At 41.9% G+C, this 15,390-nt stretch overlaps 1 protein-coding gene and 1 pseudogene across 1 annotated transcript; one reads left to right on the top strand and one right to left on the bottom strand.

Annotated features, from left to right (window-relative positions):
* The first annotated feature begins 4,054 nt into the window (after nucleotides 1–4,054).
* Nucleotides 4,055–5,455, top strand: LOC115138986 (protein FAM181A). The gene has a single exon (XM_029676163.2). The coding sequence runs from the start codon at nucleotides 4,128–4,130 to the stop codon at nucleotides 4,959–4,961; it is 834 nt and encodes a 277-aa protein (XP_029532023.1). The 5' UTR covers nucleotides 4,055–4,127; the 3' UTR covers nucleotides 4,962–5,455.
* Nucleotides 5,456–5,659: 204 nt separating this feature from the next.
* On the bottom strand, nucleotides 5,660–13,278 carry LOC115138806 (ankyrin repeat and SOCS box protein 2-like; annotated as a pseudogene).
* Nucleotides 13,279–15,390: the final 2,112 nt, after the last annotated feature.

Here is a 15,390-nt window from a genome sequence, read left to right as displayed (position 1 = left end):
GGCCAATTGCAGACCCTTCTGAAGGAACATTTAGAGAGGAAAGTTGCGTAACAGTTTGGATGTGCATGCAGTCTTCTGTAAATAACAGGACAACGTTATCCACTGAGTCTAGTCCATGTTTACAGTGTCTCTCTCACGACCTCAGTGGACAAGCCAATGTTGTACTCTCCTTACCTGCTTGTCTCCATATAATTCTCCTCCTCTTCTCATATCTCCATGATCAGCACAGAGTGGAAATGGTTTATGCATACTAAAGGTCAATTACTTCTTCTAATTAGACAAATCTACTCTAAACACTCTGGAGGGGAAAACACTGGCTAGCCTGATGTCAATTAACTCTTTAATGTGATGTCTAGTCTACTTTCCTCACATCATTATCCATTCCTGTGGTAACTAAACATGATGGGGGAAAATACTATGTATGGAGGGTAATAAATGAATGTTGACTTTAATTTATGGACCATGAATGAAGGTATGACTATTTACACAGCACATCGAACTCTATTGACTTTTCTATTGCAGTGGCAAAGGGGATATATTTTTGATGTGGTATTTAATTAATATTTCTAACACCCAATTTCAGACTCAATATTTCCTTCTTCGTATATATATATATATATATATACACATTTAATCAAGTCAAAGCACCGTTGTTATATGCCTATATGACAAGCAATCTGCTCATTATAAGGTGGCAGCCAGAGGGGAGGGTTGGCATTTAAGGATCTACTGACTAGTGCAATATGAATTACAGAGCTCACAGCCTCTCTGTCATGAGATAAGTTGGATAAGACCTGGCATTTAAGAACGCTGTTGGCACCAAATCCAATTATTCAAGTTATTTTTGATGAAGAACAATTCAGTCAACAAGTATACTGCAGCAACGCAATGCATTCCGTCTTGTATGAAACAAAGATTTGCTGCTATCAAATGTGCACATCCAGAGAGGATTGCATTAAAGCTGATTACACATTGATGAGTACTGGCACGGCAGTAAAAATACCTTTTCAGATTCTGAAGTCTTAAGTGTTGGCATGCATGTCTTCTCTAGATGGTTTGAGTTCTCCTGAGGGAGCTGTTTAGTGGTTTTGCTCCTCTATCCTCCACTCCAGTCTATCCCTGCATCGATTAACAGACACGAAAGAAGCTCTACATCATCCACTTCCTGCCCTGCTTCCTCAATTTGATTTCAGCAACCACAAAACACCTGCCAGTGCCACAACACCATCCTTCACATCTACACGCTCCATAGAGACAAACATCACACAGAATCCAGGTTAAGACTCTCTTGCTGTCTTTTGCTAATCAAGATAGATTGGTTGTTTACCTTATTACAGCATCATACAGTGTAGTCCACAGTGCAGACTATAGAATGAAGTACTCATACCCACTAAAGACCTGTCATCTTGTGACCAGTCCTTCTTGTAAAATACATTTTTAACCCCAATGGGGTAACCTGTACATGATATAAAGGAAACATAAACTAAAAACACAAACGGTTTCAGGAGTTTCTGGGTTTGCTCTTAAGTAATTATAACAATTTCAAAGTAACTACTGATATTAAATATTGTTCAATAATATCAAAAATATGGTCCCTCAGTGTAATTATCTTAAACAAAGCTTTATACAGCACTTACAGCATTCTAGACTGTAGAGGTGTACTGTCATCTAGTGGCAGAGTTGATAATGTCAGAATAATCTGATTTACCCAAATAATGTATATTTATACTTGTGCATCAACACATGACAATTAGGGGGTTAAGTGGTTAGAGAATAAAATACTAAAAACACTATAATATGATGCAATATGTGTGAGGATATGATATTAACATAAATAACAAATTAATATAATGTTGATACTAAAGTAATTACAGCATTACTACATGTACATGTGTCAAAATGTAAAGTGTTTATTAGTGATGCTGGAGTGTGGAAGTATGCAGGCTGGAGTGTGTTAAATGGATGTGCCGTATGATAATGAGGGTGCTGGTGTAACACCCAGAGAGCAGGGCTGTCTGGGGGTCAGAGGGCAAGGGGGAGTCTTGTGCTGTCAACTCAGTGACCGATTGGCAACCAAGAACCAGGGAGGTTGTTGTGGTTACTACGCTGATTGTGGTGTGTGTGTGTGATTACAATCTGATCTGTCTAATAACAGCAACACAAAGTTACAAGAGTACCGGAAATAAGTGTTATTACACAAGGATAAGAGCAACAGTGTTTTACAGTGATTGACTTTGAATTGATTAGTGCTTCCTTTCCAGTCATATTTCTGATGAGGTTCAGCACTTCATTATTCTATAATCTACCCTGGGTCCCATAACACATCACATACAATCTGAAATGGCTTACAAACCTCTCTTCCATCCATCTTACTCAAACTGGCATGAGGACAGGGACACATAGTGGGATTTATTGTTTATTGGTGCCACCATACTTCCCTTTCTCTCTCTCAGTCACTTCAAAAGCACAGGAGTAGGGCGACAGGGCAGGGGAGGGGTACACAATTGTTAATTGGCCCTTTGAGAGGAACAGAGAGGTGAATGAAGAAGAGATGGGGACAGTAGGGTCCTGTTGCCTCTCCAAGGGCCAACAGCCTGAGCAGTAGATGAGAGATCACCCCATCATACCAGGCACTGGACTAGTCAAGATACATTATGGAGGTTATACATCCTGAGAGAAATAACAAGTTAGTATAGTTTTAGTCATAACATATGATATGCCTATAGAGACATTTCAGGTGCAAACATTACAATATATTAACTTTTAATTTGACTCTGAGAAGTCAGAAAATATGAATATGAAATGTTCTGCAGTCAGGGCTGATGACAGCAGAGCGGTATTGTGGTTATGGTCATGCGGAAACGGTTGCCTCACATCTCATGCCACACTGATGCAAGAGGTGGTTGTTCAATGGAACGATAGGTACTCTTTTTTCTTCAATAAGGGGATGGACCTAAATTAGCATTTCACAGGTCCCCTTTTCCTCCTCTATTGCAACCTTCCCCGCAGAGCCCTTGCTTTCCCCGGGGATTGTCCTGTTTTTGGCACTTGTTGCCGTTGGCAGGGTGACAGTATTCGAGTGTGCAAACTTGTGCTATTGTCCACGGGCCAGAAGGAGCCATGGAGACCCACTAATATGACACAGGAAAATGTTTACTGATGGCAATTCTATGGGCTTTGTCTAACTCTTTCTCCTTCATGGCGACTCGATTTAAGTCTCTAAATGTTTGACTACAAATGCAGGAGTGCTATCCAGCTCCTTTCCTTTTGTCCCGCGAGGTTTGAATGAGTAATTCAGCTTTTGTGTCGCTCGATTGAGGGGGCAAATAGAAAGACAAGATTCTTGAGCGCTCAACCCCCCTTTCCATGGATATGTGCTCTTTAGATCCCCCTCCCCACTCCCACCAAATCCTACATCTGACAGCACTCTGGAGGGGGGGGGGGACTAGATCACAACAGTTGAAATTGTCTCGCAGTGATGAAGCATACCCATACCATTAACAGCCTATGTCAGACTAATCATGCACGGTAGTTCTTGGGGCATATTTAGAAGTTTGGATAAACTATTGTAAGGGTGTTCCATGAGCGCGCGGAAGACCGGGCAGAAATATTGCATCTATTAGCCGCTTTTCTTGGAGGATCTCCGTGACAACAATTTGCGATGGCAAAGAATTCAATACCGGGGGCTCGGAGGCTGATTGGGGTGCATTGTGAGGGGACTGAGGTCGCTGATTGGTTCAAGGAAAGCACCAACACTACACGCAGTTTATATTCATTCAACTTGTTGAAGCACTCAGACTACTTCTGAGAGAGAGACAGGAATGAGAATCCTCAACAGGGGACATGGTAAGTTTTATTTGTGGTTATGAATGGATAAATTTGCAACCTACGTGTTGTTAGGCTATGCGTAATTCCCGTTTTATTAGGCCCTGTGCGTAATTGTGTGATTATTGTGGTATTCCTTATGAAATACAAATAATGTGATTATAAAGTTCTAAATATTTTTCTTAAATATTTATATCTTATGATGCTATTCATTTTTTCCAGATTTTAAAGATGAAGAAGAATATAATTTGCATGGACTTTTTAGTTGGTAGGCCTATGGATTAAAATATTTATACTGTAAAATGGCAAGTACAGACAGTGAGGTGAAAACGTTACTGAATTTTGTAAACTTGGCATCCAGTGACATCAAGGCGGCTCTGGACAAATCAGCCCCTTGCAGGCGCTCTGTGGACCACAGGAAATACCTGCAGAAACAGCTCAAGCGTTTTTCTCAGAAATACGCTCGGATGCCCAGATGCCACACACACAGGTCCACGGAGTCTAGCATCGCCAAAGATGTGGTGAACAAGTCCAGCGAGTATTCATTGGAGACAATTCACCCGAGCACGACGCGCATCAATGAAAAAGGGGGTTCGGATGCGAGAGACGTAGAGAACGCAAGGATGGCTCAAACCCCAACTGTAGACAATGATAACAGTAAGCAAGAACAGGTACCCATGAGGAAACGTCAACTCCCTGCATCGTTTTGGGAGGAACCCCGATTAGCCCAAACCAACACAGACTATTTGCAGTATGGATGGAAAAAGAGCCAAGGTGTGATAGGAATCAACGATGTTGAAAAAATAAAAAAAGCTCACGAGGAACTAACACCGAGCTTGCTTCTCTCCAATAGACGTGGCTCTGTTGAGATAGAACCGCTCAAACTGGACGTGGCCTCTCATAACGTCAATGTGTGCGGTTTCTGTCCGTTTCAGTACCACGGACACCAAGTCTTTCAGAGTCACATAGTTGTTCCACAATCGGCGGTGGGACTCTGGGGGAAAGCCACAGTGGCTGAAACGGAAACACCCGACATAACACACCGACATAAGAACTACACGCATGTCGTGGTCAAACCCATACCGACTAAACCCACGGTCCCGCCATCCATTTTCAACGTGTTTGGGTTCATTTAAACACAATTACAGACGTATAATGAAGATGTAAATATTAATTTGTTTAGTTCGATATGCCGTTACTTTTTTATTTCAAACTTTGCATTTCTCTTTTTTAAATAGTAGTCATAAATAAGCACTTAAGTAGTCTTACATTTCATACCAAACATTTCTGCTTGGAACACCTGCACCTTTACCACTTGGGTTCCATAACGTCTAAGGAATTTATTATAAAATCATAGCACCGTCTCAAAATGAAAAATGTAGACTACTTCATCTTTCTCATTTTTAAAATGGAAGGGAATTTATGTTGATATAGGAATGGAGTGACATTTGACGTTGTCCATTTTTTGATTCGTCGTGATAATCTATGCTAAAGGAGAGGTATACGGGTGTGTTGATTGCCTCATGGTGTATATATCTCTTAAATACACTGGTTTAAAAATGAATTGATCAAAATTACTTGTAGTTCACTTGTGTTTGTCAACAAAAAGTAAAACACAGACTGACAGATAGTTCCCCACATTATTTCTTGATATTTTTTGTTTGTAAATAATACTTGTGAAATGGAGAAATTACATTTATTTTTTAAATAAACAGTAGATCTTTAGATTTCTTTCTTTGGTTCGAACACCTTTTTCAATAGCCTTTTAGCACTGACATTTACAATATGTTACAACAACAACTCAACTATAATATACACTCATTACACTAGGTTTGTTGAAAACACACTTTCAAAACATGACAAAATCAGTGCTTAATATCAACAAGTAAATTCCATCCAAGCAAGCACACTTCATAAAGCCTCATATTGATTGTCTCCCTTTGTTCAACTCGGCCTAAACATCTGAAAGGTATTTTAAAAGCTTACCTTGTGTTCATTTTAGCTCAGTTATGCTGCACTTCTTTAGGAGACTATCAACGGCTGTGCCTTTATCTATCATCATTCGTCAGCCCATCCACACAGACCTGCAGCTCACATCCACTGTATGTGCACACGACACACACATTCCACGTGCACATGACACACATATTCTCCATTACACACATTTTGCACAATCATCACTACCCCATAAATACAGTTTTAAAAATCCTGTAAACTGGTAACTTAATATACTATAAGGCACAACACACAGGAACACTGACAAGCCTTATTTGCCATCAGGGCAGAAGTCATCAAAGCTGTGTCTGGTCAGGCTGAGGTACTGCAGCAGTCTCTGGGAGGGGTAGGCTGTCCAGAGACCTGAGTCTGGACACAACCATCTGCTCATGGATCCTTAGCCTGCACAGGTGCATCAGTGGATGGGCTGACACTGAGGAAACACTGTATTAGATTGTCCCAGCTGTTTGAGTGTGTGTGTGTCTGTGTTCATTGATGTACTCACATGATTTGGTCTTGATGCTGGGCCATTCGTGCCATCCATCCAGGAGCTCGGTGAGTCTGGCACACAGTTGAACATCACCAACGTAGTCCAGCAGTAAGTCTACGATGGGCCCTGCCCAGTTACACACAGTTGATGAGATCAACTCACAAAACTAAGGGATATAAGAATGAACAGAAAGAAAAGATAATGAGCATCGTGCCCCCCTCCCCCAAAAAGGCTATTTATCAAGTTCCCAGAATAATCATGATCACAATAGGAGCCTACTTTGCCTTACCTGTACTTTGCTGGCAACAAGTCATGTGCAGGTTAAAAGAGGCATGTCATTGGTAGGCAGTACATTGTTGATGTCGATGACTATGCTGTCCTGGGCTGGGTGTGGGCTGCAACCATATGCACATCTGAAGTAGGCCCAGATATCACAGCCATTGACCAAAAGCAAACTTGAGAAGAGGTAGGTTATTCATACAGAGTATGATCGCACCAGGGAAGGTGGTAGGACAGAATGGAATGCTGGTGTTATCAGCCCCATGCTCCAGCAGTAAGGAGACAGTCCTGGCACAACCCCGTCTTACAGCTGCTAGAAGAATGGCAGCAATAGTGCTTCCATTGGAAATGGAAAAGTAGAGTGCTGTGATGCAGTGATCCGAATACTGCAGGGAGCGATTGTGGGATAGTGTGGCATTGACATTGGCACCTGTCTTGAGCAATATGGCTGTGGCCATGTCCCGGTTGTGCTCTGTAGCCAGGTGGAGGGGGCTGATCATGTTGTGGCGAACTCTGGCCCGACTGGTGACTGGGACAAGCATGTACACAATACTGGAACAAGGGGACATTAGTACTGTACATAAGAGTAATACAAGAGACACGACAGGAGAAACACCGTGCACTTGTACATTCTCATGGTGTCCATACGGAGCAGCAACATGTAGAGGTAGGAGTCCTGTCTTGGTGGGTTTGTTGGCGTCTGTGTTGGGAGAGAATTGCAGCTCCACTATCTCCCAGTGGCAATTTTTACTGGCCTCATACAGGGCTGTAGCACTGTCACGTCTGCATGTTGATGTCAGCACCTGAGGAAAAAGTGACTTTGGAGAAAACTGAACGAGTCTAATAAGAATGAATGTATCACCTGTCTGTGTGACTACAGTAAAAAGACATATGTACTATAAGGCCAACCATGTCATCTGTTACAGCATTACACACACTGTAACCTACCTTCTCTAATGAGGTATCGCATGGCCTCTACGCGTCCTTGCTGGGCTGCTACTATGAGTGCTGTAGGTATTGGGAGGATTAATGATGGCTCCTGCCCTAACCAGCATGTCCATGTATGCTGATGTTTCAACCATATACAGTGCCTTGCAAAAGTATTCATCCCCTTTGGCGTTTCTCCTATTTTGTTGCATTACAACCTGTAATTTAAATGGATTTTTATTTGGATTTCATGTAATGAACCTACTTAAAATAGTCCAAATTGGTGAACATAAATTTCTAAAAATAAATGAAAGTGGTGCATGCATATGTATTCACCCCCTTTGCTATGAAGCCCCTAAATAAGATCTGGTGCAACCAATTACCTTCAGAAGTCACATAATTAGCTAAATAAAGTCCACCTGTGTGCAATCTAAGTGTCACATGATCTGAGTATATATACACCTGTTCTGAAAGGCCCCAGAGTCTGTGACACCACCAAGAAAGCTGCACCATGAAGACCAATGAGCTCCCCAAACAGGCCAGGGACAAAGTTGTGGAGAAGTACAGATCAGGGTTGGGTTATAAATATTTTAAAAACTTTGAACATCCCATGGAGCACCATTAAACCCACAGGCCAGGCAAGGAGGGCATAAATCAGAGAGGCAACAAAGAGACCAAAAATAACCCTGAAGGAGCTGCAAAGCTCCACAGCAGAGATTGGAGTATCTGTCCATAGGACCACTTTAAGCCGTACACTCCACAGAGCTTGGCTTTACGGAAGAGTGGCCAGAAAAAGCCATTGCTTAATGAAAGAAAGAAGCAAACCATTTTGGTGTTTGCCAAACGGCGTGTGGGAAACTCCCCAAACATATGGAAGAAGGTACTCTGGTCAGATGAGACTAAAATAAAAAAAATTGGCCATCAAGGAAAATGCTATGTCGGGCGCAAACCTAACATCTCTTATCACCCCGAGAACACCATCCCCACAGTGAAGCATGGTGGGGGCAGCATCATCATGCTGTGGGGATGTTTTTCATCAGCAGGGACTGGGAAACTGGTCAGAATTGAAGGAATGATGGATGTCGCTAAATACAGGGATATTCTTGAGGGAAAACTGTTGCTGTACACCAGCGGAACCCATCCGACTTGAAGGAGCTGGAGCAGTTTTGTCTTGATGAATGGGCAAAAATCTCAGTGGCTAGATGTGCCAAGCTTACAAAGACATACCCCAAGAGACTTGAGACTTTTTGCAGCTGTAATTGCTGCAAAAGGTGGCTCTACAATGTATTGTCTTTGGGGAGGTGAATAGTTATGCACGCTCAAGTTTTCCATTAAAAAAAAACGTATTTCTTGTTTTTTTCACAATAAAAAATATTTTGCATCTTCAAAGTGGTAGGCATGTTGTGTAAATCAAATGATACAAACCCCTAAAAATATATTTTAATTCCAGGTTGTAATAAAACAAAAGAGGAAGGGGGTGAATACTTTCACAAGGCACTGTACACATCAGCAACCACAGCTAATGAAGTAACTGAAACCCTTAAAGACTAGAGTCTGTTTTGAAATGGGTTGACAGTAATATACTGATCCTGAACATCTCTAAAACTAAGAGCATTGCATTTGGTACAAATCATTCCTTATGTTCTGGACCTCAGCTGAATCTGGTAATGAATGGTGTGGCTATTGAACAAGTTTAGAGATTCAATTACTTGGCATTATCTTAGATTGTAACCTGTCATGGTCAAAACATATAGATTAAATGGTTGTAAAGATGGGGAGATGTCTGTCCGTAATAAAGACTTGCTTTGCTTTTTTGACACTACACTCCAAACAGCAAGTTCTCCAGGCTCTAATCTTGATTATTGTCCAGTCATGGTCCAGTGCTGCAAGGAAATACCTAGTTAGCTGCAGCTGGCCCAGAACAGAGTGTCACGTTTTGCTCTTCATTGTAATCAGAGGACTGATATAAATACTATGCATGGCAGTCTCTCTTGGCTAAGAGTTGAGGAGAGAATGACTGCATCACTTCTTTTTATAGGAAACATTAATGTGTTGGAAATCCCAAATTGTTTGCAAAGTCAACTTACACACAGCTCTGACACACACACTTATCCCACCATACATGCCACCATGGGTATTTTCACAGTCCCCAAATCCAGAACAAATTCAAGAAAGCATACAGTATTATATAGAGCCCTTATTGCGTGGAACTTCCTTCCATCTCATATTGTTCAAATAAACAGCAAACCTGGTTTAAAAAAAAGAAGATAAAGCAACACCTCACAAACGCCTCTCCCCTATTTGATCTAGATATTGTGTGTATGTGTGTATGCATTGATATGTAGGCCTCAGTGTGTCTTAAAAAAATGTATGTAGCTGTGTCCTTGAGCTGTTCTTGTCTATTGATGTTCTGTAATTATGTCATGTTTTGTGTGGACCCCAGGAAGAGTAGCTGCTGCTTTTGCAACAGCTAATGGGGATCCTAATAAAATACCTAAAATACCAAATCTCTATGTTGTCCCTGCACACTGCCTCGTGGAGGGTTGTCCAGCCCCGGTTACACCTCTGGTTCACTGTGGCACCGAATGACAGGATGAGGCTCACCATTTGGGGCTCCCTAGTGGCGCAGTGGTCTAAGGCACTACATCTCAGTGCAAGAGGTGACACTACAGTCCCTGGTTTGAATCCAGGCTGAATCACATCTGACCGTGATTGGAAGTCCTATAGGGTGTAGCACAATTGGCCCAGCGTCGTCAGCATTTTGCCGGGGTAGGCACGTGATTGTTAAGGTTAAATAAAGGTAAAATACATTTAAAAGAATTCCACATTCTCCCACTCACACACTAGAAGGCATCAGAGAACATTGGGTTAGACAGACTGGCAGAAGACACCATGCTTCAGTACTACATATTCCTCAAAGCCATTATCGTACATGCTATAGCCACGTAGGGTGCTGTACCTTTGTATAGGGGAGTCTCTTTGTTCTTGCTGCTGATGTCAGGATCTGGCCCTGCCTGTAGGGAGGCATTGCACACATGACAGTTGTTGCACGGAAAATGACAGGAGGAGAGCAGCCTGTTCTTAGAGGGTGCGCTTGTCAACTAATCCTGGTTGGGCTGGAGGGGAAATAATATACACATAAACAAAATGCTTCAACATGCTTTAACATCCAGTCTATAATTCAACCCCAATTTAATTGAGCCCCATTAACAAAGGCAAGGGTTTGCATTTAAAGACTATACAAATTAAGCTTTCAATGTGTACCTTTCAGCAGTGCCTTGATATATTCAGCTTGGCCACAATATGCAGCCTCATGCAAAGGTATTAATCCTTCTTTGTTCTCTTTCGTCAGGCTGAGTGGTGCAGTCACTGACAGCTCTTTCACAACTTGAGCACCTCCTCTCTGGATGGCAAACACTGTTGGATCTACATCTCTACAATGAAGAGGGAAGGCAAATGACTTGGAGACAATGCAGATTGTAATTGATGCAGGTTTGTGATACCGAGTTCTCTCATAAATCTAGTTCATGTTTTTAAATAAAGAGTAAGCAAGTCCGTGATTTTATTTTCTAGTGTTTAGATATAATGTAAATAATGTAGGGTCCTTGTAAATCAATAAATATTATAATTATATAACATATGTTTAATAGACTGAAACAGACCCCACTAATTCAGTCCACGGGGATTGCCCTGCGCTTCACAATTAACAAAATACTCACTCAGCTGACTCTGACATAAAGTCTTTCTGCCGTTGCCGATCAAGGTATTTTTAGATTTATATTGAACCTTTATTTACCTAGGAAAGTCAGTTAACAAAGTATTATTTACAATGACTGCCAACCGGCCAAACCCTAGCCCGGACGACGTTGAGGCAATTGTGCGCAGCCCTATGGGACTCCCAATTACGGCGGGTTGTGATACAACCTGGAATCGAACCAGGTTCTAGTGACGAGATAGCACTGAGATGCATTGCCTTAAACCGCTGCGCCACTCGGGAACAGCATCGTTGTATACTTTACCTAAAGACGGGTTGCTCTTGTTCCCATCATAAAAAAATTGCGATAGATAATCAGAATAAAAAAATCTCATTATTTTAGCGCATCCACACGCGTTGTAGAGGACACGCGGCAGAGCAGCGGTCGAGCAATGACAGCAGCGGGGGGAGGATAGCCAGGGCTCAGCGGTGCATTCTAAGATTATTTTAGGACCGTATTGACATGTGAATGCACTCCAGCATCCTCCGCCCAAAGTTAAAGGCAAATTGCATCAGGATACTTTGGGCATCTGTTCTCCATTACCCCGTTAGTTTTTATTATGACATTTGCAAACAGGCAGGTGTTTTTATATTTTGGTACATTAAAAATAGGTGTTATATTAATTTGACTGGAATTTTCAAATGTAAAAAATGGCCCTGGTTATTTGAACAAAATGATTAACCCAACTCCATTCGGAAAAAAGTCAAATTATTGCTTCTTTACCATATAGCATCTGTGCAAAAATGCTGAACTGTCACGTTCTTTCAAAATCGAACCCAGAAGCAGACCAGGACAAGGAGAGTAGGAAGAAGGTGAGTATTTATTTACAAGTGAATGTGTGGGTAGATATATCCAGGTGGCGTAGCCGGCAGCGGTGGTGAGTTGATGGGAGTAAATAGGTGGATCCAATGGGGTAGCGGAATCCTCCTCCGACCAGGCGGGAATGGGGTAAATGATCCGGGTGAGTAACTGAAGACAGAACAAACGGAGGTAAGTTTAAGGCAAGCAATACGTAAAAAAACAACAAAACAAATTCTATCCAACTTGAGGCTGATACTATGGCACAACATACTGTTCATGGCTAACAATCCGGCAGGGAATGGATGTCAGGTCAGAGCTTTTGAAGGGGAGAGGTGATGATCAGGACAGGTGTGCAGATTACAGATGGGATACAGGTGCGGGTGAACATCGATCTCCCAACAAGCTAATTCGCCCGGCAACCAGACAGGGTGCGTTCCAGGACACCGGAAACACACTCCAGGACAGAAACACAGGCAAACACAGACTCAGGAAGCGGGATTCGTGACATGAACAGCATGGAAATCATAACAATATGAGTATAAGTGCCTATTGCCTGTTACCACATGATGCTCTTCAGAGTTTGATGCCTATGGCTGCTGTATATCCCACCATATAGTGAGTGATAGGGGTTCAGGGATGTATTTATATTATCTTGGTTGAACTAACTTGATCCTGCAGAATGTTGGAGATAGTAGAATAGACTCAATTAGACAAGAGAGGGAATAAGAATACATACAGGACATATCTTCTTTGTTACGACTCACCTTAACATCTTGATGGATGAGGGGATTGTAGGCAGAGTCTGATGGTTAGATATGTCTGCGTTATCTTCAATATTTAGTCCCTGGCATAGTGTTATGGACAGGCTGTTTGGGAAGGTCACATTGGTGGTCACTATATTGCCCTAAACAACTAGGTTATCCAGCCCTTCCCTGTTGTCCTCATAGCCCAGTGTTGGTCCTGGAGTTGCAACACAGGGACCTGGATGGATAAAACATAGAACAAATATATACCTCTCAGTCAAACATAGAATTAAGAATTTCCCTTTAAAATCCTGCAGTCATGAAGTAAGAAGGGCGAAATGAGAGCGCACAACAGAATTGAGCTGCATCACCTTGATTCATGAAAAAGGTGGCATGCAAAATCAAAGGCAGAAAATGTTAAATCCTGAAACAAATCATGTACACGGTCATAGGTTTTCCACATGTGGAGTAACCTAAGAGCCAGGCACTTCTGTTGGGAGAGAGAACAGCTATCTGTGCTGCCAGACTAGGGAGCAAGTAGCCCCAGCAGTGGTGATGCATGTTTAGCTTTGTTTGGTTCCACTTGATTCCACTGCTCTTATTAAAGGCCTCTCTGGTTTGAGGGCTTACATGGCTATGGCAGAGGTTATGAAGGAGTATTACAATCACACACACAACAGCTTGAATTACAGTCCCTGTTTCTCCATCTTTGAATTCCCAAAGCTCTCTCTGACAGTCTCAGAATAACATTCCTACTTCAGAGCACCCCAAAGCATATCTCCAATATCTGTTATTAGACAATAATACTGGTTAAGGCTGTGGGTTCATTGGTACTGATTGCTATTTCCTGTCTAACTGTCAAGTCTTCACAGTCTAGTAAATGTGTCTTGGTCTGGTCAAGATTCAATTTCATACCATTACATCTTAAAACATGACACCACCACTGTAACCAGCATAATGGTTACTTCTGATGAGTGAGAAAATCCTGGCTTTAAGTTCTAAACGTAATAATTACTGCCTTTCTGATGTATCAACAAATCTCCTTAAAACAGGTTTAGCAACTTGCTCAATTATATTTTCTGAAAATTGCAGAGCATCAGTTGTTGACAGACACTGTTGGAAATGGTTGCGGTGTAGATTATAAACTACCCATTGCAAACCAAAGTGGTATTCAGTTGATACTTTGTTAAATTGAAACTGTAGCCTACTGACTTGGCTGTAATAAAATATTTCATTTTTGGTGTCAAATGAACTCAGCCTGGTCTCACAGACTAGACTTAACACAGTAAACATGAATCCCAAAACATACCTTTGGTATGGTTACATAAGACAGATAGTTACTTAAAGCAAAAATGAAAGAAGGGTGGTTGGTCGGGATGGATGGCTGAATAATGCGAATGTCCAGCAACCCAAAAGGTTGACAGTTTGAATCTCATCACGGACAACTTTAGCACTTTAGGTAATTAGCAACTTTTTGGGTTAGATGGGTGGGTATATAATGTTAATGTCTAGCAACACAAAGGTTGCGAGTTTGAATCTCATCACTTACAACTTAGCATTTTAGGTAATTAGCAACTTTAACTACTTACTACTTTTTAGCTATTTTGCAACTACTTAGCATGTTAGCTAATCTAACCCTAACCCTAGCTAACCCTTCCCCGAATCCTAACCTTAACCCCTAGCCTAGCTAACGTTAGCCAGCTAGCTAACATTAGCCACCTAGCTAGAACTCGTAACATATTATACTTTTATCAAATTCGTAACATATTGTACACAGAGTGTTGGACTAAAAAACAAAAGGTTGCTGTATCAAATCCCAGAGCTGACAAGGTAAAAATCTGTCATTCTGCCCCTGAACAAGGCAGTTAACCCACTGTTCCTAGGCCATCATTGAAAATAAGAATTTGTTCTTAACTGACTTAAAGGTAAAATTAAATATATATATATACACACATACATACTGCTCAAAAACAACACAATGTAACTCCAAGTAAATAACACTTCTGTGAAATCAAACTGTCCACTTAGGAAGCAACACAGACTGACAATATTTTTCACATGCTGTTGTGCAAATGGAATAGACAACAGGTGGAAATTATAGGCAATTAGCAAGACACCCCCAATAAAGGAGTGGTTCTGCAAGTGATAACCACAGACCACTTCTCAGTTCCTATGCTTCCTGGCTGATGTTTTGGTCACTTTTGAATGCTGGCGGTGCTTTCACTCTAGTGGTAGCATGAGACGGAGTCTACAACACCACACAAGTGGCTCAGGTAGTGCAGCTCATCCAGGATGGCACATCAATGCGAGCTGTTGCAAGGTTTGCTGTGTCTGTCAGAGTAGTGTCCAGAGCATGGAGGCGCTACCAGGAGACAGGCCAGTACATCAGGAGACGTGGAGGAGGCCGTAGGAGGGCAACAACCCAGCAGCAGGACCGCTACCTCCGCCTTTGTGCAAGGAGGAGCAGGAGGAGCACTGCCAGAGCCCTGCAAAATGACCTCCAGCAGGCCACAAATGTGCATGTGTCTGCTCAAACGGTCAGAAACAGACTCCATGAGGGTGGTATGAGGGCCCG

This window comes from Oncorhynchus nerka, linkage group LG12 (genome assembly GCF_034236695.1).
Source record: "Oncorhynchus nerka isolate Pitt River linkage group LG12, Oner_Uvic_2.0, whole genome shotgun sequence".
NCBI lineage: Eukaryota > Metazoa > Chordata > Actinopteri > Salmoniformes > Salmonidae > Oncorhynchus > Oncorhynchus nerka.
This window is presented reverse-complemented; position numbering and strand designations above follow the sequence as displayed.

Coding starts and splice junctions, on each gene's coding strand:
- LOC115138986 (XM_029676163.2), top strand. CDS start 4,128: ATGGCAAGTACAGACAGTGAGGTGAAAACGTTACTGAATTTTGTAAAC.